Source organism: Pleurodeles waltl, chromosome 6 (assembly GCF_031143425.1).
Source record: "Pleurodeles waltl isolate 20211129_DDA chromosome 6, aPleWal1.hap1.20221129, whole genome shotgun sequence".
Lineage (NCBI taxonomy): Eukaryota > Metazoa > Chordata > Amphibia > Caudata > Salamandridae > Pleurodeles > Pleurodeles waltl.
Window position 1 is genome coordinate 44,650,452 of NC_090445.1, and position 22,834 is coordinate 44,673,285.

The 22,834-nt window shown below is 46.8% G+C and overlaps 1 protein-coding gene across 2 annotated transcripts in view; it reads left to right on the forward strand.

The window, feature by feature from the left end:
- SKIC2 (SKI2 subunit of superkiller complex) overlaps positions 1 to 22,834 on the forward strand; it is a 220,173-nt gene that overhangs the window by 14,208 nt on the left and 183,131 nt on the right. Inside the window, exons 2-5 of one of the 2 annotated variants that reach the window (XM_069237208.1) lie at positions 7,688 to 7,809; positions 9,450 to 9,559; positions 18,249 to 18,366; positions 20,222 to 20,336. In XM_069237208.1, the coding sequence (XP_069093309.1) occupies positions 7,688 to 7,809; positions 9,450 to 9,559; positions 18,249 to 18,366; positions 20,222 to 20,336 (465 nt within the window). The remainder of the gene's footprint in view (positions 1 to 7,687; positions 7,810 to 9,449; positions 9,560 to 18,248; positions 18,367 to 20,221; positions 20,337 to 22,834) is intronic. The other variant, XM_069237209.1, reaches the window with a different exon arrangement.

Sequence of the window (22,834 nt, forward strand, 5' to 3'; positions counted from 1 at the left end):
GAAGGAGATATGAGGAGAGGTTACCTCCTTGGGTGAACGTGTATCGCAGCTAGAGGACAGTGAGATCCCTCACGGCAAAGAGGTTGCGGGCCTGCAACAGGAGGTAGTCCGCCTCTGAGAGCAACAGGACCTCCTTCAGATGGCGGTTGAGGACTTGGAAAATCGCTCGAGGAGACAAAATATTCATAAACGAGGGGCCCCGGTGGGGGCGGAAAAAGGGGACATTGGGGGCTACGTGGTGGATTTGTTTCGCTCCCTGCTTGGCACAGAAGAGACACAGGAGGTAGTATTGGACCGGGTGCATCGAGCTGGGCGCACTGGGGCCCCTGGAGACTGCCCCCCAGACATTTTAGCCTGTCTCCACAATTTTGTCCTCAAAGAAAAGATTCTCCACGGGCCTGCAACCTCCAGTCTGTCCTCTTTCGAGGGCATGAACTTCAGCTCTTTCATGATCTATCTGTGCGGACTTTGCAGAGACGGAGAGAGTTTAGGCCGATCACGGATCACCTGAGGGCACACAATGTGTCCTACTCTTGGGGCCATCCGTTCCGCCTGGTCTTCCGCTGGGAGGATCAGCTTCGGCAGGTGAAATCGGTTACGGAGGCTGGCCGTGTCCTGGGCCTTGAGGACACAGGCCGGGAGGCGAGTGAGGGGGCGGCTCTATCGGCAGGGGCCCTCCTCGGTGGTGGAGAAAAGAGATGAAAAGGAAGTTGCAACGCCCAACGGCCTTGGAGCTGAGACCGGAGAGAGAAGCCGCTTTGAACAGCGTGGCGGCCGGCACTTCGGCCTAGTCTGTGCACCCGGGGGCGCCCGGGATTACTGTAGGCCACAGTCGTAATAATATATTGATTGTTGCAGAGGGTCGGGGCGGCGGGGGCAATGGACCGAGTTACTGACATGGCAGAATATACTGCCCCGTGGAGATTTTACCTCGCGAGGATGGACGATCGAGGACTTTTGTGTCATATGCACCTGTTGTGCTTTTTGTTTTTTTGTTGTTGGTTTTCCCCGCGATGTTGGTCGTTTGAGAAGACATCCTCAGGCCTGCTTGCACTAGGCGGTCTAGATGATATTGTGGGTGGTAGTCCTAGGTTGTGCTTTTGTCTGCCCTGCTTGCTTTCTTCAGTATAGGCTAGGCCCATCAAATGTATAAGCTTAAATGTTAGGGGGTTAAATAACCCTACTAAGAGGCTAGCCATCCTCTCAGCTTTAGAGAGATCCAGGAGTCATGTATGTCTTCTACAAGAGACGCACCTTGTCCTTAAAGATACCTCCCGTATGCGATCCAAGTGGTTTCCCAGGCAGTTCTGGTCCTCCCTGCCGTCAAAGCATGCAGGGGTGGCGATACTTTTATCACGCACATTCCCTGGGGAATTCATATCCAAATTGCATGAGGTCCCGGGGAGGCTCTTGCCGTTGCAGATCCGATTGGGGGGTTTCACTCTCACGATCGCTTCCCTTTATGCACTCAATTCCCAACAGGAAGCCTTCTTGAGACAGTTTCTGACTCCGATTCTGCAGTCCCCTGATGGTGCTGTATTGCTGGGGGGTGATTTTAATTTGGTGATGGATGTGGACCTGGATCGCTCAGGTCAATGGTATTATCAGACGGGTCCTTTTCGGATTCTGTGCGGCAGTGGCTTAGTGAGTGTGGTCTGGTGGATGTGTGGAGGAGCGCGCACCCCACGTTGAGGGACTACTCCTTCTACTCACCGGCAACCAAAACATACGCTAGATTAGACCTGTTTCTGGCATCCCAGGAGCTTCTCCCCAGAGTTAGAGACCCGGCGATCGAGCCGCGGGCCTTGTCGGATCATGCTCCGGTAACAGTTGAGATTCATACGGACATGGAGAGGGTCAGTCCATCAGGATGGTGATTTAGAGACTCGATGCTTCAGAACGGCGCAACGGTAGAGGCGATTCGAAGGGCAATAATAGATTACCTTAGCTTTAACGACAACGGGACAACAAGCATTGCAACACTGTGGGAGGCACTGAAGGCTGTCTTGAGGGGTGAGGTGATGTCGCTTTCTTCTAGGGATAATAAGGCGAGGATTCGACTCCGGGGGGACTTGGAGCAGCGAGTGAGGGTGTTAGATCGCTCACATAAACGCACCGGTGCTCCTAGAATATGGTGGGAGCTCGAGAAGGTCCGGAAGCAACTGAGGAGGTTGGACTGGGACAGGGCAGAGTATGCGGTAGTCCGACTCAAACAAAAGTATTATGTAGGAAGCAATAAGTGCGGCAAGCTGCGGGTTGGGGACTTTAGGGAACTCTGGCAACCGTTTTTACGTATTCTATCTGGGGAGTTTGCAGAGCTGACATGCCCAACCTATCTGAGGGTTCTGAACTTGAATTGATTGCTTGGGAGATCATCTACGAGGTGATGTTAATTCTGGACTAGAACTACATGGTAATAGAGCCGGAGATCGTTTGATTAATGTATTTCCAACTAGCAGTGGGGAAACATAGTTGTGTTAACTGTGTAATTCTTTTTCTTTCATGGTTTCGCATGGAATAAGCTAACTATGAGGCTGTTCACAATATTGTGATGTAGTACATATACATGTGCGATGTTCTAAAATTGAAAACTTAATAAACAGATTTGATCTATAAAGCAATGATGGGTCCTGGCCCAAGATATCTTGAGGCTCGATTTTAGAAGTACACTGGCTGCACTTCAGGCCCAGCAGTGCAGTCTTGCTGACGTGACTTACACTGAAACACAAGACCATGAACACAAGTTATCCCAAGTTTTGGCAGCCCATCTCTGGAACACGTTGCGCCCAGATTTAAAAAATTTACCTGATGTGGCAGAACTTAAGAAATACAAAAGTCTGTTCAAAGCAGCCTTTATATTCAACAACAAAACATCTGGTCTGCTCTCCATTAAAAAGGGATAGGGCCCTTCCACGAACAGTTCAGCTAAAGTGCAAATCAGGTCCTTAAAATTACCAGCTGATTTGGGTTACCTTCCCTGGTGTGTCCGGGTGCAAAAGTGCTTACAGTGGTGGTAGCCTCGAGCGCTATGCGTTGAGGTCAATGGGAGCTGTACCTATAACAAAAAGGCTGCATGTGGGGACTGGGTGACCAGCCCAGCTGAACCCAAAAGGGTACTCGGTTCTTGAGGGCCTCAACTCAGCAGAGACAATGTCAGTTTAAATTACTCTGGGTTGGGGGGCTCAGGTTCATAGGGGTTTTTGGCTGGCAGGGCAGCGAGTTCTTGGGTCACCTGAGAGGAAAGAAATACAGCAGAATGACTTCTGGTGTGGAGCTGGCCTCTGTTGAAGTCCCTCGACGTGCAGGTACGTTTTTGCTGGAGTGGTGTTCCGGTTGAACACAAGCAAGCCTTGGTGCTTGCAACGGGCGTAGGTACTCTGAGTATTGGAGTAGGGAGGCTACAGGCCTCCCAGTATCTTGTAAACAGGATAGGTTGATGGGGCTGCACTCCTGGGCACTCAGGATCCTCATCCTGGTGAGATGATCCCTCGATGGACCCTAGACCCGATGGTCAGCACAACAGAGAACCGGACAGTTGCGGTTAGTGCCTGCTACTGTAGGGAAGTAGCTCCTCCACTCCAAGGGAGGTACTGGCTGGTTGGCCATGGGTGCAGGATGCACAGCTGCATGACGAGTCAGGTCTTTGCAATTGTCGGGACTGGAGCAGGTAAGCAGGGTTTGGTGCCAAAGTCCTCATCTGGTCCACATTTCTTCTGTTGGTCACCTCTTATTTGTCCTTCTTCTTCTTTAATCAGTCAAATCTGTATTCCTGGTGTCAGGGGGCCACCTAAACACTCAATTTAGGGGTGTTTAGGGGAGTGTATGGTAGTACCCAATGGTCTACCTACCCCTAGGGTGAGTACACCCCAAGATGACTATCTACTGTGGGTATAACCCTGTCTCAGAGTTCCTAGCTCCACCAAAAACAAGATGGTGGAACCCTTTCTTTGTGGAGCACATCAGGCAGCCCACCTTAAGGGTCGGTGTGACTAGCCTGGTAGTGCAACACACCTACTTGCATAGCTAATTTCCCACCTGTCCTTGTGCCAAATGGGCGTCAGGTCAGGGGGTTGCACCTGCCAGGTCTAGGGGAAGCAGGGGTTGCATATCATTGGTGGCAGGAACTTTGAAGACCCTGGCCATGGTATGGTATAGCCATCATGCTGGAGGAGGTGATAACACCTTCCTCCGGAGCAGGCATTCTTTCTGGCCTTTGAGAGTGCAGGCTGTCACCTCTAGGGGGTAAGAAACTGTTCTGTGGTTGCAGGCTTGTCAGTACGAATCAGCCAGCACACTAGAGGACTAGTAAGGTTTCAGGGGGAAACTCTAAGGTGCCCTCTGGGTGTATGTCATAATAAATCCAATACTGGCATCAGTATGGGTTTATTAAGGCGAGGTGTTTCATATCAGTCATTATATAGCTGGGTAACTCGTAATGACCAGTGCCCAGTACGTAGATTAAAATGGCTTCCCTGTTCACTTGCAATATCTAGTAATAGAACTAAACATCACAGGTGTATATCTGCTCATGCAGATATGCCCTCACATGTATTATAATACACCCTGCCTTACGACTCTTAAGGCCCGCTGTAGGGGTGACTTACATATAAGACATGCAGTGTATTTAGGCGTTGCACACAGGGTGTGTGCATTGTATTGTTTTCTCAATTGTTTGCACCATTTCACGCATTCTACAATGGCAGTCTGCATGTGTTTTAGTGTGGGTCCCTTAAGTGGGATGCTAAAGTCCTTTCCAATTGGGTTACAACTGAGGATTTTATTTTTTAGGAGAAAGAACACTGGCACCGGAACTTGGTTAGCAGGCTTTCGTGCACTGTCAGAGTCAAAAACCAGCATCCAGCAAGTCAAATGGAGGCAAAAAGTGGGGGGACATCTGCAAAAGAAAGTCCAGTTTTCTACACTTGGGTGAACAGTACCAAGCGGACAGTTTAGTGGGAGATATGTAGTTTTCTGCACCTGGGTCTTGCAAGTCAGAAATGCACAGGAGAGCATGAGAAAGTTTTTAAATGGGACAGAAGATTGGAGAGGCCCGGTGTGCAATCCAGGAGAGCCTCCAATAATGCAGAGCAAAAGGAAAGGTCTATGTATGGTCTTAAATCTGGACCAAAAGAGAGCCCATAACCTTGGAATCAGGTTCCCAAATAAGTGGAGAGGCAATTCAGCGACTGCAGGAAATGACATGCAGGGTCACCCGAGACTCTGAATTTCACCTAAACATGTTTGTTAACTCCTCACACCTCATAAAGGAACAGGTGATGCCTTTTCTTGACAGTTTTTTCCTGTGGTTCTCTTCTTCCCATTGTACCACTTCAGAGAAATCTATACAAGTCTAGCATTTGTGTATTATTCAGGGGTGTGGAATTTATTAAAATATCTACTTGTCCAGGGGACAGGTTGCTTCTCAAATCTACTTGTCCTGTATAAAGATCTACTTGTCCCTTTGGTGCCATGTAGTGTGGTGCCAAATTATGGCAGCAATCTCATTATGTAAGAGCTCTGATAATAGCCTCTCTGATTATGCCAGGGCTACTACCACAGTAGGGCTTGAATACTTGCATTTTCAATCCCTACTGTAGCAATTTCCTTATTTTGCCACCTTTCTGCAGATCTGCATACTGGGGCTGGGGGAAGCAGTAAGCAATAGTTCCAAGGCTGGAATGCCTTTGAGTCTGCAAACCTACTAACCTGCATATTTTAAAGATTTTCACCAGCTTCTCTCTAATATTTTCCCATAATAAGAAAGGTTGGACATTTACTCTTGACAATGGCAGAATTAGAACTTCTTCCAGGGTTGGGAAGAAAGTGGCTGGAGGGAAAATTAACTTGTAAATGCTCAATAGATTTTAACATGAGCAAATCTACACATGCGTATTTACCCATGCTAAAATACAATTCACAAATATTTTATAGGGGTACGACATATACCATGGGTGCACTTTTGTGACTTTCTTTAAGAATTTGCGGCCACATGTAGGTTGGTTCAGATTTGCGACTCGCAAATCCGAATGTAGGATGGTGTCCCTGACACCATCTGTGATTCGCAAGGGATTCGCAAATGCCCACCTCATGAATAATCATGAGGTGGGTCGCAATTTGCGACCCCCTTGCGAATGGCGGCCCTCACAGCGATGGTGGCCTGCTGGAGACAGCAGACCACCATGTCTGTGACTGCTTTTCAATAAAGCAGTTTTTTTTTGTAATGCAGCCCGTTTTTCTTAAAGGAAAACGAGATGCATTACAAAAAACGAAAAATGAAACGTTTTCGTTTCATTTTTTCAGAGCAGGCAGTGGTCCGCAGGACCACTGCCTGCTCTGATTTTTTTTTTACAGTGACATTCACAATGGGGAAGGGGTCCCATGGGGACCCCTTCCCTTTTGCGAAAGTGTTAGCACCCATTTGAAATGGGTGCAAACTGCGATTGGTTTGCGCCCACGTTCGCAAAACAATCCTACATTGCACTGCGAGTCGCAATTAGGAAGGGAACATCCCTTCCTAATTGCGAGTCGCAAACCCGTTTTGCGATTCGGTAACCAGGTTACCGAATCGCAAAACTGGGTTTGTGCATCGCAATGTGCTTTTTGCACATCGCAAACAGCGAAAGTCGCTGTTTGCGACATGCAAAAAGCTACCTACATGTGGGTCTTGGTCCCTAATTAGGTCTGGTGTTAGCAAAGACATTTTGTTTTTATTAAACTTCTATTTCTCTCTCTTTCGGCTGGCTTTACTGTGAGTGATCGCATTCTGCTTTTCCACAAGGAGCATATTGGCACACAAAGTAGTTTTGTTCAGTGTCAGGAACTACAGTGGCAATCAGTGACGTAACGAAACTGGAGGGTGCCCCTTTGCAAAGAACATGGAGGAGCCCCCTCTCCAGACTCACTCAGGGCAGGTGCTGGGCTGATGGGGCCCCATGGAGGGCGGCTGCGGGGCCTTTGTTATGCCACTGGTGGCAACGTGTGCTTTTAGAGTTCAAAAACATTTTGGGTTTTTTTTGCCAGTGTTTGTTACAATGTTGAGGGCCTGGTAGCTCCCACAACAATAAAGTGTTACAAAAGCCATGTCAAAACAAGACACGCATTGATGAAACTAAAATACTTATAAAAATATGTCAGATCCGTTGGCTTTGTCAGTGTTTGTTTACTTTCATGCTTCCCATAATCGTGTTGAAAATGGTTACACTGATTTTCCATTAGAAATATTTTTGGGAAATACTAGCATGCATCAAAACATTTTACTAAATGACACTTCATTTGCATCTAATCAGAGAGCATTCTGGGAGCATTACACTTAGCCTCATAGCCTAAACGTTTCAAACATATGTATACACGTTTTTTTTTTTTTTTGTACTGGAACCAACGTCAGTAGTGAAGTGTGACCTTAAAACATTTATTTACAGCACTCACCCTAATAATGAAGGCTTTCAAATAATGAACCATAAATACAAGTTCGAACAGAATTATCTTTTGGAAACACATTACCTCAACTGCAGAGAGTTCCACTCTCTGTAAACAGGCAGCCAAAGGGTTTGTGCTGCAGAGGGTTGGGCCTCCTTGTCCCAAGGACAAAGTAAACATAAAAACTTGTTGCCCTTGACCCCAAACAAGATGTCCCGGGCGTCGGGCTATAGGAATTCCACATCCCTGAAATTATATTTTCTCACTGCAGAGCTCCCCCCGAGGGATCCCTTGGATCTTCCTCTCACCATCCTTGAAGTTGGTTGTGCAGGACGGTTTGAGCTCATCACAGAGCCCGAGGAGCGAAATGGTGCCATTTTCCCTCTTTCTACGGTGAGTCTTTTTTTCTGATCATGAAGGTCTGCACAATGGGCAGTGGAACATATATAGGATGCTTCTCATGTGTTAACTGTGAATCTGGAACTGTTCATACTCTGAGTGTCTCACATATGAATTTAATGGCAATAAGTTATTGTTTGTAAAATGTCCAAATGCCACCAGAGTCTCCAAGTGATGTATGTAACGGACATTACTTTGGACCCAGCAGTGTAATGCTTACTTTCTCAACATCCAAAGAATGAAAGGTGTACTTGGACTGCATGGGCCCTAAACTGACCTGCAGTTTGCACACGGATCCCTGAAGCAGGTGCATTGAATAGTGTCTCACGGAACCAAGTGTATGCTCATTGTTCAGTTTTTGTATTTGTCATCGTGAGTTGAAAGAATGGAGTCTTCATATTAGGCAGATTGCTGTCTCTCTATCCTAACTATTTCTGAACTGTTAGGTGGTAGTGCTTAGAAGTTGCTGATGACACAGAGATCCCTTTTTTCTATTTGAAGGAAATTGAAGCTGTAAGAGTCACAGAGGCCTTCATTAGAAGCTTTGCTTTTTTATAAGCTGTAAGCAACTATTATTTTCAGGTAGTTATGCTTCCTGGGTGATCACATGACCTTGTTTTTCACTTGCTAACCACCTAGGTTTTTCATCTAGAGTTGGTGCTAGAGGCTGGTTGGTCCTCGGTTGGGCAGTTGGTTCTTGTATACTCTGCTCTGCCTAGAGCCAAGTACCTCTGGCAGCACAGGGAACTGAAATCCCAGCATACAACTCATTGGACCTCTCACCTCCATCATCACCTGTTGACCTTTGTTACACGCATCACTTTAGTACGAGCAACAGGGGACACCGATCTTTCACATACTGCCAGCTAGACAAGCATCCACCATTAATAGTGTCACTCTTACCAGAGGGAACTGCCTACAAACCTCAATTTCAAAGACACCAACCTTACAACTCTGAAATTGTCTGCAGTAAAGCAATCTTTATCACCAACAACTTTGAAACATCTTTCTCTGCAGCATTATACAGCCTTTTCTGAGGCCTAGGCTGCCCCAAAGGGTTGTGTCTCACCTGATGATCTTCATATGGAACATGCTGCTTCATCAGCACTCTCACGTTCGCATCCCACACCATCCTCAACCGCTGATAGCAGACACACCTACCTCTTGCCATAGCCAGGGCGGTTAACTGCGTGGCAGTATCCGGGCTCCTATGTCCCTAGCATCAAAGACAGCCACAGCACCGCTCATAGATACGTACCAGATTAGACCTTTTCCGTCTCCCCAGAGTAGTTCTGAACAAAAAATTACTTTTAACTTTTTCTTGGATGTTTTGTGCACATGTAGGTATTGCCCATAGTGCTTTAATCTCTGACATTCTTTACTTGAAGTGATGTTTTTGCCCTAAGATAGCTGAATATGGGCATTTTTTTATTTTATTGATGGCGTGAGTTTGTTTACTAATTAGTGCTCTGATCTTTATATTGACTGGATCCTGCCTAGAGAAGATGTCAGATTTACTTTCTCCACTAGTCAGTCTGTTTGGTCTTTCTACTTATCTGTGGGCTTTGTGGGTTTTGGGTTCATTTACTGTGGTTTACCCACACAAGCACATTGACTGTCATCTCTCCGTACAGCTTCCCAACGGCCTCCCGCCCTATGCTGTGGACATCCTTTCAGAGACAGAACAGCGATACTTGTCTGATCCCGAATGGCTACCTATCCACCACTTCGAGAAGTCTCAGAGGTGAGTGACAAGACCTGTAGCATGCTAGGCAGTGTCGTATTTGGTGGGATGCTTTGTTGGTATTCCAATAATGGATGAAGAGTGGATAATGGTGGTGCTTGCAACAGAGCAGGGTCTGAGCTATAAACAAACACCTTTTACTCCTAAGTTATAATGAATACAGTCTCTGGCTTTACCATCTCTGACTGTGTATGTGGTTGAGACAGGAGTAGTGGTGCGTGGTTGAGGCATGTCCACAGGCGAGGGGGACTGCAGCGGTAACTGAGAGAGTTGCAGTGAGATGCATAGACAAGGCCACATATCAGAAGGCGAGTGTGTGTGTGTTTTGTGTGCGTGTGTATATGTTTGTGTGTACCACCAACTCCACAGATACTGTATGCTTGCAGCCATCTTCCAGCAGAGGATGGAGCCAATTTCCAGCTCAAGTCGGTAGGATGTAGCAGAGCATGTGTGTGATTTTATCTGGTTCTGTAGCTATTGTGGCAGCACCAAAATGCTCTCATGCTGTGAGGTGCTTTCTCTCTAAAACTCTCTTTTTGGCAGACCTCATATACTGCTCACAATTAAGAAGGGCTGTAGGTGCCTGTCTTCAATCTAATTACGATATTGATTTGCACATTACACAATGCTCAGTTCAACAGGTGGAAAACCAGAGTAGTCAATAGGCTGTAAATCCTCTCAGTTGTAGAAATGTGAAGGACCTCCACATAGTGCATTTGAAGCAGGAGTAAGAACTTTACACCAAATTAATAAACAACAGTTTGGAAGGCTTCCTTGAAAGTATTGGCAGCCTTTAATGTGTGCTCCTGATAGTAGGAAAAGCAGCCTGTTCTGATAGCAGCTTTGTAAGTACTTCAGACAGAAAGATATCACACTTTATCTTTTGGATTAACATTATTATTGCACCAATGGCATCTCCTTACAAAGGATCTTAAGGCACTTTAAATCATCGTTGAATCAGAGAGCACTAGAGTGGGACTTTTGAGACTTTATAGTGAGTGTGAAAAATTAGTCCAACACTGTAGTGAGCTGTTGGCAATGTTCAAGCAGGGGAATCTCCATTATAAAAGGGAAGACTGAAATTGAGTACTTCTGCAAGTTTTGTACTCATCACTTTACTCCACTGAGTGACTAATGAAGTACGTAAAAAAGAGAGGGAATTTTGGTCAGAAAATATATGCCAAAGATGAAGCAATGTGACAGAGAGAAAACTTTCCAACTAGGGTCTTATGCAGTCACAAGACAAAAATAGAAGATTGATCCTTTGACTTGCATTATGAGTTGCTCCTGTTACTTTTTGTTCCAGACTAATGGCCTCTGGGCAACTTTTGTCCTCAGCTAGTCATTTCAACTAGTCATGTCACCAAAAAGACTGATGATGGATGCTTGTAAAGCAAAGGGTTCAATATGATCTCGCAGGGTCTTGTCAGATACTGAAGTGGACCTGTAGGGTGATAAACTAAACAGACTTTGAAAGAGCACATACATTTGCACTGGGCATCTGAATCCCTGACAAATTGATATAGGACCCCGGAGATAGGGGGGAAGTAGAATGTTTCTAAGAACATTCAGTGTTTGAAGGGTTGTGGAGTGGTGAGGACTTTACTATATCTTTTGTGGAACTGCCCTAAAGCTTGGTAGATATTCAGAGGAGATAATAACTAATTCTAATAGAATATTTAATAGAGTGTTTGATGTCCAAATTCCTATGGATCTGGTTTAGTACTCCTGGGCAGATCATTTCTGTCTGGTAGAGTCTGACCGTCTGCTTGAGTCAAACCATTGGCACTGGCCCTGGTGACAGCAGAATTGGTGATATTGAGCCTTTTGGGTAGAGAGGTAGAGCCCAAGCAATCTAATTGGATTGTCAAACTCTGGGAGCAAATTAAAGTCATACAACTTTCCTGGTGAGCCTTTGTTATGCTTCCAGTTCACAAGTTCAGAGAACTCTCAAGCTCATAGTCCTACATTTTATTATTATTAATGTTATTTGTAGAGGTCAAAACTGTTACCTAAAAAGGCATCCTGGTGCTAAGATAAACATAGACTCATCTAAACACTTTAAAGCTTATAGAGCCAGGTCTGAAAGGCTTTCCTGAGGCATAGAGAGTAATAATAGAATGTGGCTACTCCAGCATACTGTTCCATAGGCAAGCTGCCTGTACAGAAAATTATATACCATCTGTAGGAAGCTGGTTGTTTATATAGTGGACCAAAAAGGGGTACACTGTGTAAAGAGTCCAAGCAAACCCCAGAGGAATGACAGAGGCACAAATTACACCCCAATGCTCTCTTTTGTGATAGTGTGGGCGAGCAGTTAGGGATATCAGAGTGTAGTGCTAAGCATGTATTGCACACACAAAGGCAGCAATCAAGACATGCTCAATAAAGATGCTCTCTTTTGTGGTGGTGTGGGCGAGCAGTAAGGCATATCAGAGGGTAATGCTAAGCATGTATTGCACACACAAAGGTAGAAAGCGAGACACACTCAATAAAGAAATCCAACACCAATTTAGAAAAATAACACATACTTTTATATAAATTTTGCTACCCAGATCATCAGAATCGGGTGAGTACTTTTCAAGTTATGAATGTTTACAGTTTTTGAAAGTTGACTGCAATATTTAGAGCGGTAATGTTATCAAATGGGGAAATACATATACTGCACACACACGGGTACTTAGCAGCAACTTACAGAACCCATCTTTTGGAGTTAAGGTAAGTATGGGACAAGGTCCAAGGCAGCACCAACAAGTCACTTCAGGAGGCACTGAGGTAACCGGGTGCAGAGGTGGTTTTCAGCCCTGAGTGCCTTAATGTTATCCTATGGGAAACTGCATACTGGTACCTAGCAACAACTTACAAGACTGTTCTTCTCCACTTGAGGTGAGTATGGGGGAAGGTTTAAGGCTACACCAACAGTTCACCTCAGGAGGCCTCTGCAGCATCTGGGTGCAGAGGTGTGTTATGGCATCAGGTGTCCCATCCACTTCAATTGAGATCAATCCTGTCACAAAGAGGCTTCAAGCAGGGACTGGGCGGCCAGTCTGGGTGAACCCACAGTGGGCAAATCGGGACACCATTGGCCCACTTCTCCTCGGGCTGTGGGTCTCGGGTGCAGTGGTGTCTTTTGGCATCAGGTTCTGGTGCAGGGGATACTGGTGGTTGGAGGGGGCCTGCAGAAAGAAGCTGCAAGCACATTTGGGAAGTCCACAATGGGCAAACTCAAGGTGGGCTTTGTCGTTCTCCAGCTACACAATGGCTTCACTGAAGATAGGGATGTTTGGCATCAAACATCTCGTATTGGTGAACCCACACTGATGCCAGTGTTGGATTTACCAATACATGCACCCGGAGGGCATCTTGGAGGTACTCCCGGAACCCTAACAGCCTTTTGTGTGCTTGCCTACCAGTTTCTGCCAGCCTTCCACCCGCAACATGGTTTTGGCCCCCTAGGGCGAGAGTCTTCTGCTCTCAGGATGCCCAGAATAAAAGCCTGTCCAGAAAGAGGGTGTAGCACCCCTTCCCACAATATGACCTTCTGATTAACCTTCCTACAGCGGCAAGGTTCAAAGGGCTGCCACCTTTGAAATGTGAACCCGGCCCCCTTCACAGGAGAGGCAGCCACCCACCCTGTCCAGAAGCCCATTTGGCACCTGGACAGGTGGGAAAATTAGCTAGTCAGGTAGGTGTGCCACTTCCAGACTAATACCACCTGTAAGGTGGGCTACTGGGAGGTGGACACAAGTTTACAGAGATAGCCATCTTTGAGGTGGCATACCTAGGAATTCTGGGACAGAGTTATGCCCACTTCCCAGAGGAAGTGGTCATTCAGGGGGCATAGTGATCCCAAGGGATTGGCTACTACCCTTCACAACCCTAACGGTATTTAGGGGAGCCCCTGGCACCAGAGAACCACATCCTGATGACCTAAGAAGACCAAGGACACGAAGAGCCACTACAGCAGAAGAGGAGGAAAGAAGCAGCTGACCAGATACTAACCCTGCCAGCCTATCTGCATCTCTCGTCGAAATCTGCGCCAGAGTCGCCTCATCCCACAGCTGTGACCTCAGAAATCCGGGAGGACTGCCGGTCTTCAAAAAAGACTCAAGACCTCCCGTGAACAGCGGACCTATTCTCCAGCAAACTCCAAAAGAAGGGACTCTGAAGCCTCTGGGGCCACCAAAACTAAACCACCGAAGTCATCGCTTCACCTTCCTTCTCTGACCCGAGGTGAAGTGGAACACCGGTGGCAGCAAGGTTCCTCAGCCCTCTGAGTCTATCGTGGTTTTACCCCTCCTGGACTCCCCGACGATGTCTGCAGCCTCTGCACATAGCCCCCCTCTACCGCAACTGCTCCAGTCAGAGAAAACTTGACATCTAAGGACACCTCTGTACCCGTCGCCCCTGAGCCATTGAGAAGAGGACCAGAGCAGCGTGAGGCCTGAGCCCCACTGTTGGTTCAGCCCAACTGGCCTCCTGGCCAGAGCTTGAAGCCTCTTTTCACAGTGACCGGCGCTTATAGGAATGCATTGGGCACCCAATGCTGTTTTTCACTCTGCACCTGGCTGCCTGTGTGCTGCTAAGGCTGTACTGTGGGTGCTACATTGGACCTTGCCCACTACTCACCTTAATCCCAGGAGATTAGTCTTGTAAATCGCTGTACTCTACCCGTTATCAGAACTTGTTTTTTTCTCCCATACCATAACATTGCAGAACTCAGAAATTGAAAAGGTATGCTTTTTTAATGGATTTTATTGGTGGCATGCTCATGCATACTACGCAATGTTTATGGTTTTAATTGGCTAATAAACTAAATTGTGACTGACAAAAAGAAAATTTGCACCGTGTCCACTTTTTAAAGTGAAAAGAATTCCTGTTTAAAAACGTACATACCTGAACAATTTTTCTCTGATGCCTAAACACATATAAAGACACTTGCTATTTTATGAATTGGTGTGGATCTCCTTTTTGAGTTGTGTCTCATTTATTGACTATTGTGTGTATTTGTAGATGTCTTGCACTCCTCTGCGTTAAGCCTAAGGTTGCTTGACCACGCTACCCCTAAATAGAGCACTTTGGGATTGCATAGCAAGCCCTTTCTACTCACTGAGGAACCCCAGGACCCTTCACACGGTATTCACATACCAAATAAAGGGCCAGCTTCCTACTGGCTTAGTCTCTGGAGGGTCTGGGAGCCACGGTGACACCATTAGCCCACTTCCGCTTGGGCTAAGCGGCTCAGGTTCAGTGGTGATGTCACATGTTAGGTTTTTGGCGGTCTCGCTCCTCACAGTTCTTTCTTGGGTTGCCTACAGATGCAGGGAAGCAGCTCCTCTGCTCCAAGGGAGTTTTGGGTGATTTGCGGTGCTCTGGCAGCTCTCTTGGTTTCTTGGATGCCTCAGCAACAGGACAGGTCAGTTGCTCCTCAATGGTCGGGTGCAGAAGGCAGGCTGGGCGCCAAGTCAGTTGTGCTCTTAGGTTCTTGGGTCAGCATGGTTCTTTGTCCACTCCTCCTTGTGTATCCAGCAAATATCTCAAGTCCTGGTATCAGGGGGGGTCACCTAAATATTCAAATTAAGGGGGGTTAAAGGGAGTGTAGGGTAGTAGTCAACGGGCAACTTACTCACGCACTAGGTCACTACGCCCCCTAGATGACCACTTCCTTTGGGGAGTGAGAATCACCCTGTCCCAGTATTCCTAATTCCACCACACACAAGGTGGTGAAATTCCTAAAGATTTGTTTGTTTTAGGATGGCCACCCTAGGGGTGTGTCCAACCTGGAAATGCAACCCGCCTCCTACATAGCTAGTTTCCCTGCCTATCCACGTGCCAGATGGGCCATGGGGCAGGGGAGTCGGCATCTACCTTTTGAGGAAAGCCAGATTTGTATACCAAAGGTGGTGGCCTTCTTTGAAGCCTCCTGCCTTGGAATCCAGATTTGCAGGCCATACTGTTGGGAGGGGTGTGTACCACCCCTGCCAGAGCAGGCTTTGTTTCTGACCTCCAGAAAGCAAAGGCTCTCACCCTTGGGGGTCAGAATCTCATCTGTTGGTGGCAGGCTGGGTAGAACTAGTCATTGAGCCCACCAGCAGTTGGTAGGTTTTGAGGGGGCACCTTAAAGGTGCTCTCTGGGTGTATGTATTAATAAATCCATCACTGGAATCAGTGAGGGGTTATTAATAGGAGATGTTTAATAACAAACATCCCTAGTTTCTGTGAAGCCATCATGTAGCTGAGGAACCCATACTGACCAGTGTCCAGCACATGTATTTTAAATGGTTTCCCTGCACACTTAGTAGATCTAATACTCCACAAAGACATGGCAGGGGCATATCTGTTCTTGGCGATATGCTCACACATGTAATATAATGCACTCTGCCTTAGGGCTGTAAGGCCCGCTGTAGGGGTGACTTACAAATATTACATGCAGTGTTTTAGGGGACATGGGAGACAGGCTGTGTGTCATGTTGTCTTGTCACTTTTAGGAGCACCTTGTCACGTAGCCTGCAAAGGCTGTCTGCATGAGGTTGGTGCTGGGTCCCTTCGAGTGGCACAAGTTGTTCTGCATCTCTTAGGGACCCTCTTTAGTACCTAGGCCCTACATACCAGAGGTAGCATTTAATATGGACTTACAGAGGTGCTAAAGGGCCTGGCCACTAGGGCATCATGTGACCAGTTGTCTTATTTTGGGGAAGGAACACTGGCACCAGGGACCTGGTTAGCAGGAACACAGTGCACTTCAGTAAAAGTTGCATCAAAAGCCAAGTAGAAAGTGGGTGAGGGGTACTGCAACCAGAACCCGGCTTCCTACACCACCAAGTTGAGCTTTCTTAAATGTAGGAACTTTTAGCAAATTCGCATTCGCAGAGCCTAATGATCTAGTTGGAAGGTAGCTTTGCAGCTTAGGTTTGTAGCAGAAGGGAATCAATGTGATTAAAAGCCCTTTGTGCTATGCACAGTGCTTTAAACTTTATACGCTTGGCCACTGGGAGCCAGTGAGGAGAATCCAGAGCTGTGACGTAGAGGGAAAGCGAGTTTGGATGCAATGGAATACAGTGGAAACGTTGTACAAGATATCTATGTCCACCTAAAAATAAGGTGCTGCCATAGTCAAGTCACCATAAGTGGGCAGATATACATCGGCAGCAGACTTAGAATTTTACGGTGTACCCTCATTGACCCAAAACAAGTGGAGGATAATTTATTCTTTGAGTCAGATGTGAAAGCTGTCAAAATGTCTTCAACCCTATTCTCGAAATACCTTTCTAAGTCATCTCATAATGGTTGAGAGAGAGTAGCCCGAACAGAGAGAGTTAGGTTTCACGTGATAGAGAAAATGGTTTGGGCAGGAATGGAGGCCTTTAACATTTAATTTACAAAATATTTCATTCCAGACGATTGCTCTCAAAATGTGTTGCCCATGGCACCTACACCTGTTAAAGACCCTATGGCTAGGAAGAGACATGATAATGGGGTTTCACTCATGAAGGGGGGGGGGGGGGGCATGCCCATTCGACACATGATGACTAGACCAGTTGACCAGAGGTAGGCGGGGGAGTGGCGGAGGGACTGCAAGTTTTTTTGCTTTTTATACTGGTTACCTTACTCCATAGTACAACTTTCTTTGCTGGCCAGATGTTTATAGGCAATGGTATGTGTAAGGGATTAAGAATAAAAATACAGAAAGTTGCACAGTAAACTACTTACATATTTCCTCCGATAACAAAATGATCTGCTTAAGTAAAACCGGTGTGGGTAATGTGTAAATATTAAGGGGGTTATTACAACTTTGGAGGAGGTGTTAATCCGTCCCAAAAGTGACGGTAAAGTGACGGATATACCACCAGCCGTATTACGAGTCCATTATATCCTATGGAACTCGTAATACGGCTGGTGGTATATCCGTCACTTTACCGTCACTTTTGGGACGGATTAACACCTCCTCCAAAGTTGTAATAACCCCCTATGTCTCAACCTGATAATGAGAACAACTCCACAGCCTCTGCAGCCACCACAGAGTAGCCATCTGCACCCCATGACTATAACCATCTCTCAAGACTTGTACAACAGCTCTGGTGATAAAACATGTCTGGCTGAGTTCCATCAGTGATGGCCCTAACTGCAGGTTTGTGTTTGCCCGGGGATCGGCTATTGATTACAGTACAGCGTAAGCAGCTTGGGGTAGGAGTAGTGGGAGCTAATAAGGCAGGTTCAGGGGTTCCACATCTTTAACGCATCCACCTATCCCAGCATAGTGTGCATCAACCGGGGCTCAGAGTTCCTCTGTATAGTTGTAGTGTGAAATAGAAAGCACAGAAACAATCCCAAGTAACTTGTCAGGTGGCTGTTTGCAGACTCTAGATGCACAGAAAGTATATGTGTATCTTTTTAGAAACTGCTGTGAGATACAAAATGGTCCCAGAGGAGGCCTCCTCTGTTCCTATGAGAACATGATAGTAATATGGCTTGTAAGATAAGTTGAGGAGTGAGGCATTGAGATGTGCAGTGGGGTGCAGGGGTGTTCCTTGCAGCCGCCTCTCATGTCCTCTCAGTCAGGGTTGTGAGATGTTTGAGTGGAGCTGGTGGACTGCAGAAGCACAGCTGAAGGTGGTGGGCCAGATTCAGATCTTACCTCATCCTATGCTCTTGTTGTAACACTGCTGCTCTCTGTGTTGTGTCTTTCCAGAGTGTGGCCTCGGGAGAAGGATGTGCACTCTCTGTACTCTTTAGATGTCACTCCAGTGCACTCTGTGCTGCAGGTTGACCGAAACCCGACCACAGGAGACTTACTGGGATTCAAAGAGGTGAGACCCCTGATGCCTGTTCTCTTCTCCGCTTTCTTCTTAATACCTCATTGGATGACATGGAGTAACCTTGAACTTTGCTCCAATGATGGATAACCATTAACCTCAAGGTCACTGACCCTTCTTGGCAGCAGCAGCTACCAGCTCTGTTCTTGGAATGACATGAGCATAGTGCTGATATTATTTTTATTTTCTAGGCCGTTTTGGGCACAAATGCCTCACTTAACAGACCATCAGTCCAAGTTGTGTCCTAGCAGTCGGCAGATGATGATAGTCAGAGGATCACAGCTTGACACTGACACCTCCTGCCAGTTTCAACAACTATCATGGGACACAGTAATACACTCTGCATGTCACTTTACAGATTGCCAGCCAGAATCATGCATTTGAAAGTGTGTTCTCAAACTTTATGTAATATATGTAAGGCCATATTTACTCTGTTGCAATGTCCAACATTGTATGCAATTATATTAACTACTTGTAAAATACATATTACAACCTGACATTTTTGGAACCTTTTAACGAATATTTATTATTACTGAATCTCACTCCTTTTTATCAACCTGTGGATATCTGCAGGGAAACAAACTAATGGCCATAGGTTACCTGCATCTGCAACGGGTGCATAACTCACTGAGCTAGTTTACCATGAATGTAACTTGTCACCTGCAGGTTACACAAGCAGCCCTGCAAAGAACAAAAGCATTAACCAACTGAGCTATGTTGCATAAAGCACAAATCTAACCTACTGATTACATGTCGTGCTTTTTTGTACTTGCTTTCCCTCTGAGGTACTTTAGAATGATTCAAACTTGTGACCCAAGGTAGATCTCTCCTATAAGCGCATTAACCACCTCAGTTTTCTTACTGGTATTGTGCCCTAAATTGATATACATAAATCGCAGCAGCAAATGCCTTAACCTTAAAAACTATCTGGAAATGCACGTTGTTACCAGTTAGGTAACATGAAACATGTTTCCCCTTTTTATGGGCGAGCACAAAGTGCTCCGTCCATTCTGTAATCTCTCTTTGGGCTTGAAACCACGCCCATGCCACGTCAGTCACTTACATTGGTTCGTGGGCTTGCCTTTTAAAATCTGCTTGCTTTCATTTGTGAAAGGCATGCATATGTCATGCCTTTTCTGGTGTTTAGCCCACCTACACAGCACCGGTAAAGTACCAAAAACATAGGAGGCTCGATGTTTTCAGCTTGGAGTCTTGATCAATTTACATAGCGTGATTGCGCTGTGTTTTATTTGCTTTACAAAGCTAATAGCTCTAACTCGAACAAATGCGAGACCCATTGCATTGAAATTGCTTGTTTTACTCGTGTAGTCATAATTGTCATTGCAGAAATCGAAATGTAAGAATGGTAGAATTCCCTATAGGCTCCAAAAAAACCACTATCCCTTAATTTTTTTTTTTTTTAATAGCACAGACAAGCATAAATACTAATAAACACTGCTGTTTATGAGTTTTGAAAACACTTGGCACACTAAAACACCCCAATTGAAATTCACACCAAATAGAGAATAAAAATACAAGACTTGAATTATTTAAAACTCTCTGCACGCAAAGGGTAGCATGCACAATAAAAAATAAAAAACAACTACCCTTGTTTCACTACACATAACTTGCTGAACTGCTTTCAGGAATGCTTTTGGCCATTACAGTGCGGGCGGCTAAAGGTGATCACCTTCCAGTGACCCGGAAGAGAGCGCTGAGCTGGACTGCTGTCTTCTGTCTCTCGCTTGACCTGCCGCCAAGGTCAAATGTAAGATGGAGTCTGGTTCTTGAATCCCAAAGCTTGTGTGATTGAAACAAGTTTGTTCTTTATCCCATTGTTCCTCTTCAGGTGATGCTAGATGACACAGGGTTGTCAGCCAAGAATTCACTTTCCCTACATCGGCCACCAGGTCCTCTCACTGAGGCGGTGAGGGGCAGCACCACCAACTACCCCTTCTGGCCAGGTAATGGAATGCCAGGGGCATGTGAGAGTGGTCACGGAAAAAACTAGCAGATGAGGGACTGTGCGTGTGTGAAATGAATGGATTAGTGGCTGAATCCAGACCTGCCAACCTGTAAATAAATTTCACTGTGTAAGGAGGTGGTGAAACCTTGGAGGGGCGGGGCCTGCTGCTGAGAGCTACCTAAGAGGCACTCTTATCTCCACCAAGCCCACCACTTTTTCCCCACCCCCAAAAAAACAAAGTGTCTCTGAGGCTGTACTTTCACACCTCTTGATGGACACCGGCTGCTTACAGCCACAAAAGATTAGCTGGAAATCTCTTATATGCTGTGTTTTCCAGCTTGCTTTGCCTGCTACTAGGTGATTTCAGCTCCTCACCGTGTGAAGGGAGCCAAAATCATGTGACACACGGTGGCGCTGGTGAGTTGGCAGGTCTGAGAATGTGCTGTTAGTTTGTGAAGGAAGCCTAGTCATATTGTGTGTATGGCATTTCTGCTGCCTTAAGTTGGTTTCCAAGGGTGGGGAGTGGGGGTTTAAGGAGAAGTTAAGCCACAGGAGTATAAGAGGATGAGAATGAAGGGAACAGGGAGGCTTGTGGGCTGCTTGTAAAGGGCCTTCACTATCTTAAAGGTGTGCAAAGCGCTGTGGGAAGGTGGGGGTGCTGTGGGGAAGTGCTTGCTATTCAAACATGATGAATAGAATCGTCCCATAAGCATGGTTCTCAGTTAGAAGTGAAGCAACGAAGAGGCTCAGTGGATACTCATCATGGAGTAAAGTGAGGCAAAGACTATGAAACTACAGACAGCTTGGTTCAAGAAGTAATTGAGAGTGGTGCGCCGTGTAGGAGGCGTGGGGTTTGAGCCTTCCTGTCGGTCTCGGAGCGTCCCCCTCCCTTCTGATTTGCAGTACTGATGCTGCTGCACACCTTTCTGTCTGACAAATGCCCCATAGGTGTGTGGTACTGACGTTGGTGCTAGTGTAGTTGTGAGGCTTGACTGCCTTCCTCTCGGTCCTCGAATCTCCCTCGCTGTGCTGAACATGCTGTAGTGATGCTGGTGCTAGTGCAGTGTGAGGTTCTGCTGCCTCCTCTCTGTCCTTGAATCTCCCTCGCTGTGCTGAACATGCTGTAGTGACGCCGGTGTTAGTGTAGTGTGAGGTTCTACTGCCCTCCTCTGTCCCTGAATCTCCCTTGCTGTGCTGAACATGCTGTAGTGACGCTGGTGCTAGTGCAGTGTGAGGTTCTGCTGCCTCCTCTCTGTCCTTGAGCCTCCCTTGCTGTGCTGAACATGCTGTAGTGACGCCGGTGTTAGTGCAGTGTGAGGTTCTGCTGCTCTCCTCTGTCCCTGAATCTCCCTCGCTGTGCTGAACATGCTGTAGTGACGCTGGTGCTAGTGCAGTGTGAGGTTCTGCTGCCTCCTCTCTGTCCTCGAATCTCCCTCGCTGTGCTGAACATGCTGTAGTGACGCTGGTGCTAGTGCAGTGTGAGGTTCTACTGCCCTCCTCTGTCCTTGAATCTCCCTCACTGTGCTGAACATGCTGTAGTGATGCTGGTGCTAGTGCAGTGTGAGGTTCTGCTGCCTATTCTCTGTCCTCGAATCTCCCTCACTGTGCTGAACATGCTGTAGTGATGCTGGTGCTAGTGTAGTGTGAGGTTCTGCTTCCTCCTCTCTGTCCCTGAATCTCCCTCGCTGTGCTGAACATGCTGTAGTGATGCTAGTGCAGTGTGAGGTTCTGCTTCCTCCTCTCTGTCCTTGAATCTCCCTCGCTGTGCTGAACATGCTGTAGTGATGCTGCTGCTAGTGCAGTCTGAGGTTCTGCTTCCTCCTCTCTGTCCTCGAATCTCCCTCGCTGTGCTGAACATGCTGTAGTGACGCTGCTGCTAGTGCAGTGTGAGGTTCTGCTTCCTCCTCTCTGTCCTTGAATCTCCCTCGCTGTGCTGAACATGCTGTAGTGACGCCGGTGTTAGTGTAGTGTGAGGTTCTGCTTCCTCCTCTGTCCCTGAATCTCCCTCGCTGTGCTGAACATGCTGTAGTGACGCTGCTGCTAGTGTAGTGTTAGGTTCTGCTGCCTCCTCCGTCCTTGAAACTCCCTCGCTGTGCTGAACATGCTGTAGTGACGCTGGTGTTAGTGTAGTGTGAGGTTCTACTGCCCTCCTCTGTCCCTGAATCTCCCTCGCTTTGCTGAACATGCTATGGTGACGCTGGTGCTAGTGTAGTGTGAGGTTCTGCTGCCTCCTCCGTCCTTGAATCTCCCTCGCTGTGCTGAACATGCTGTAGTGACGCTGGTGCTAGTGTAGTGTGAGGTTCTGCTGCCTTCTCTCTGTCCTTGAATCTCCCTCGCTGTGCTGAACATGCTGTAGTGACGCTGGTGCTAGTGTAGTGTGAGGTTCTGCTTCCTCCTCTCTGTCCTTGAACCTCCCTCGCTGTGCTGAACATGCTGTAGTGATGCTGCTGCTAGTGTAGTGTGAGGTTCTGCTGCCTCCTCCGTCCTTGAACCTCT